At 38.8% G+C, this 4686-nt stretch overlaps 1 protein-coding gene across 1 annotated transcript in view; it reads left to right on the top strand.

Moving 5' to 3' along the window:
• LOC119420390 (hexokinase-2-like) overlaps positions 1–4686 on the top strand; it is a 16857-nt gene that overhangs the window by 724 nt on the left and 11447 nt on the right. Inside the window, exon 2 of the mRNA XM_037687779.1 lies at positions 2613–2711. Coding sequence (XP_037543707.1) covers positions 2658–2711 — 54 coding nt within the window. The 5' untranslated portion in view covers positions 2613–2657. The remainder of the gene's footprint in view (positions 1–2612; positions 2712–4686) is intronic.

Here is a 4686-nt window from a genome sequence, read left to right as displayed (position 1 = left end):
ACCATACCATACCATACCATACCATACCAAACCATACCATACCATACTATACCATACCATACCATACCAAACCATACCATACCAAACCAAACCATACCATCTTTATTTATAGAGCACTTTAAACACCCACAGGACCAAAGTGCTGTACAGTACTCATAATAAAACAATACAGTCAGATAATAAAAAGCAATTAAAATAATTAAAAGTCAACATGTCAGATGGTATCAAAGGCCAGGGAGAAGAGGTGGTTTTAAGAAGGGATTTTTAAAAACAGACAGGGAAGAGTCCGACGTTCCACAGTTTAGGAGCTGCCACAGCAAAAGCACGGTCTCCTCTGAGCTTACGATTTGTCTTCGGCACACTCAGGAGCAGCTGATCAGCTGACCTGAGGGATTGAGAGGGTGTGTACGGATGTAACAACTCAGACAGATAGAGCTTTAAAAGCAAATAAATAATTTTAAAATGAATCCTAAAATGTACGGGCAGCCAGTGCAGGGAGGCTAAAACGTAAGAAACGTGGTCAAACCTTCATGTGCCAGTTAAAAGCCGTGCAGCAACATTCTGTACCCTCTGAAGCTGACAAATCACTGATTCCTGTGTAGAGTGTTACAGAAGTCCAGACGAGTGGTCACAAAGGTGTGAAATGTTTCGAAATGCCGCTGAGAAAGAATCAACTTCACTTTAGCTGCCTCAGATGGAAAAAACTAGTTTTAACAACAGCTCTGATGTGGGTTTCTAATTTTAGTCCAGCATCAATTTTGACCCTCAGGTTTGTAACAGTTGGCCTGATGGAATGGGCCAAGGAACCAACATCTACACTGGGAGTCTCAGTGGAGCTTCATCACCTCGGTCTTTCCCTCATTGAACTTTAAGAAGTTCACAGCCATCCAGGCTTTTATGTCCTCCAGACATGAAAACAGAGGGGCCAGAGAGTTAGAGTCATTTTTCTTCAGAGGGACATACATCTGTGTATCATCTGCGTAACAATGAAATCCAAAATATCCACTGAAGCTGCACTCTTCTTTACTGGTTTAAAAAAAATGGTTAAAAAAAAAATCATGCAACTATCTAAAATTCTTAAAAGTGCTACTAAAAAATGACAGTTATGATTAATCTTGATTCAAAGTTTTTAAAAGAAGAAGCTGCAACAGCAACAAAAATAAATAAATAAATAAAATAGGATGAAACATTTCCTTGAGTTGAAGCAACTGAACCGGTTTTTACTCAAACGTGCACACTGCTGATGATTTCAACACAGTGTCAGTAAAATGTACAGTATCTGTCAGGAAATCAAGACTGAACAGGTTCAGCTAGAATACTTTCACTTTCAGTCCGACTCTTTGTTTTACAGAAAATATAAACAGGACGTGCTCAAACGCCGGCTAATATCCCAGAGTAACACTGTGAATAATAAATATGACGTAAACTTACAGTTCATAGCAACAAAAAGAGCTTAGTCACAATTCCCAATAAGCTGAAGCGTGAACCAAACCAGCAAGTTTCCGGTGAACTCACAGTTAACTCCCAGTTTGTACACGTTGACGTATGGCGTTTCTTTTTTCTCACTTGCAGGTACATTGTGTACATCGCTCAGAGGAAAAACCAGCATAACCATGTAAAAGTACTGAGCTTAATTCTCTGACGTAAATGTGATGAAACTGCCACCCCTGTCTGCAGCGCCGGCGTTTTGTCAGTTGGAAGAATGCCACCAGAAGAAAACATTAACTTTTTACAGACGTTATGCTTCTGACATTTTACAATTCATGAACTTAAATGTCTCAAGAAATCAGATTTATGTTGTTTATTAAACTGAAAAAAGTAAATAAATGTATACTTTGATAATGTATACTTCTATGTAATGTATACTTTGGATCACTTTGTGTTATTAGAAGTTAAAATGTTTTCTTGTCTAGACCAGTGTTTTTAAAGTGGGGGCCGCAGCCCCCTGGGGGGCCGCCAGGGGACAACAGTGGGGGGCAGAAAGCTGGAGAGAAGAAGATAAAAAAAGCCAAAATTAAAAAACATTATTAATAATAATAATAATAATAATAATAATAATAATAATAATTGCCCACTAGGACAATCTGTATCTGTCATTTCCAGATAAACACGCTTGAGAGAGAAGTTAGATTTCTTTTTTGTTCTTCTGGTCAACAGTTTGTTGAAAAAAATATATTTTTTTTTTTCAGTGGGAATATAAGACGGTGTTTAAAACATTTTAGTTAATAACATTTTTATGCTCAATTAATTGGTTATAGTGAATAAAAGTAAAAACATTCTAAAAGTTGATGTTTCTTTACATATTTTGTAGCAGTTTGCAGCTAATGCTGTTTGGGGGGCCATGGCATGGAAAAGTTTGGGAACCCCTGGTCTACACGTTCAAATATTCACTCCTACTGGTGATATTTAATGAGCTGTCATAGTAAGCTGACACATTTAAAGTTTGAAAAAAAAAAAAAAACCTAGTTTTCAGGAAAGGCTTCAAGTAACTGCAAAGGAATCAACTACCGTTAGCTAGCGTGGCTAACGGTAAAACGGCAAGCCAAGCGCTTCTTATCTAGTGTGATGTCGCGACAACAACATTGTTTCTAACTTGGGTATTCTTTATCCAGGTAAGCAAAACGAGAACAAGCAGCGTGAACATTCAGACGTGCAACATGTCCAGCACGAGCAGCAGCACTGACGGCATCCCTCTGGATCTCAAAGCTAAGGTACGTGTGAGATCAAGCACTCTTTATCAAAACTAACCATCATTTTGGGATGCACAGTTCCGTTTTACATTATTTTGCATCGTCTAAATAATTGAAACTTAATTTTTGTTCACGTTATCTTATTTTCTGACACATGTAGAACACCGTTTACGGTTAGAGCGATGATCATTTTGGTTTTTGGGAACTAGCACACTTTTATTGGCGTTTCAAGTTACCGTGGCGACGTAATTTGCAAACAAAGACGCAGTTTTTCTCGTTGAAACAAACTATAAATCAGCCATTTTTTTAGAGATATTATGTTAAAATTTGGTGTGGTGGCAGCTGAGAGCAATGCCCCATAAATACTGATTTCAAATAAAAAATTCAAGATGGCCACCAAGGTTTACAAGAAAAAACATTTTAAGTCAATGATTTTTTGTTGTTGTTGCCATATTGAGCAGAAACTAACTGAAGTAAATGAACTGAGAACGAACCCCAACACATAAATTTAAAATGGCCGCCACGTGGCAGTCCCTGTCAAAGTTTCTCCAGGAACCTTCTGGTCTAATTTTAATGATGGCGTTAACAGCCAACAAATCCTACCTGTGTCCCTCAGAGCCTCCCTCTAACAAGGATGAGTTGTTGTTCTAGGTTTTTAAAGGGTAAGTGCAAAATAAACACCCAAACAAAATTAGCATTTGTTCTTTTCCCAGTTGTACCAGTCTCAAACTGACAGCAACACAGACGGACGTCCCAAAGCATGACTTATAAAAAATACCATCCTTCAATATTACAGTTGTTATTGTTACATTATTAGAGTTGGTTCAGTTAGTAGAGATGTTGCCTCTCAGCGAGAGGGTTGCTGGTTCAAATACCGGCCGAAAGCCTTTCCAGGTGGAGTTTGCATGTTCTCTCCGTGCATGCGTGGGTTTTCTCCGGGTGCTCCGGTTTCCTCCCACAGACCAAAAACATGCATGTTAGGCTGACTGGTCACTCTAAACTGTCCCTAGGTGTGAGTGGGAGAGTGATGGACTCTCTGTGATGGACTGGAGACATGTCCAGGTGTCCCTGTGATGGACTGGAGACCTGTCCAGGTGTCTCTGTGATGGACTGGAGACATGTCCAGGTGTCCCTGTGATGGACTGGAGACATGTCCAGGTGTCTCTGTGATGGACTGGAGACATGTCCAGGTGTCTCTGTGATGGACTGGAGACATGTCCAGGTGTCCCTGCGATGGACTGGAGACCTGTCCAGGTGTCTCTGTGATGGACTGGAGACATGTCCAGGTGTCCTCCACCCTGCTGTGTATGGGCACCAGTGACCCCGTGACCCAAAATGGAAGAAGCGAGTAAAGATGATGGATGGAATTTAAAACCAACAAACAGATCAGGTAACAAATGGATGGAAGAGAATGAGGGCCACTGTGCAAATTAAATAAAATAATTATAATTAAATAATATAAAATTAAATTCAGAGGTTTTTTCTCAGAATTCAGAGGAAAAAAGTAAAAAATTGGGAAAAAATAAATTTCTTTATGTTTGTTGAAAACGTGTCAGTATCTGTGTAGATTTTTTAAAAATGTTCTTTTATTTATGTTCATATGTTCTTTGTGTTCTACTTTCTGTATCATTATATACAAATCTAAAAAGACTGTTTAAAAAAATAAATAAATAGTTTTACACCGTGGCTCTAATCCTTTTCTGTACAATGACAAACAATTAGAAACTTTTTCTACAACTCTGAGCTGATGCGTTGTAGCAAAACGATTAATAATCAACAAGTTTAATAGTTTAGGACGATATGAATCTTCTTGTCTGATTTAAGCAGTCGGTGTTTCTGCAGGAAGATTTCCTGACCAAGAAATTTCTTTGTTTTTGTCTGATTCTCACGAAAGAGTGAGAAGTTTAATTTAACCTAAATTTCACTTCCTGAAATTCACGAGTGGTTTACAGCTGCTCTTTGCGCAGGTCCATCAGCTGGTGGGAGCTGCAGCTGC

Source organism: Nematolebias whitei, chromosome 14, assembly GCF_014905685.2.
Source record: "Nematolebias whitei isolate Nwh7 chromosome 14, NemWhi1, whole genome shotgun sequence".
In the NCBI taxonomy this organism is placed as follows: domain Eukaryota; kingdom Metazoa; phylum Chordata; class Actinopteri; order Cyprinodontiformes; family Rivulidae; genus Nematolebias; species Nematolebias whitei.
The sequence above is the reverse complement of the archived record's forward strand: the minus strand, read 5'-3'. Positions and strand labels throughout refer to the sequence as shown.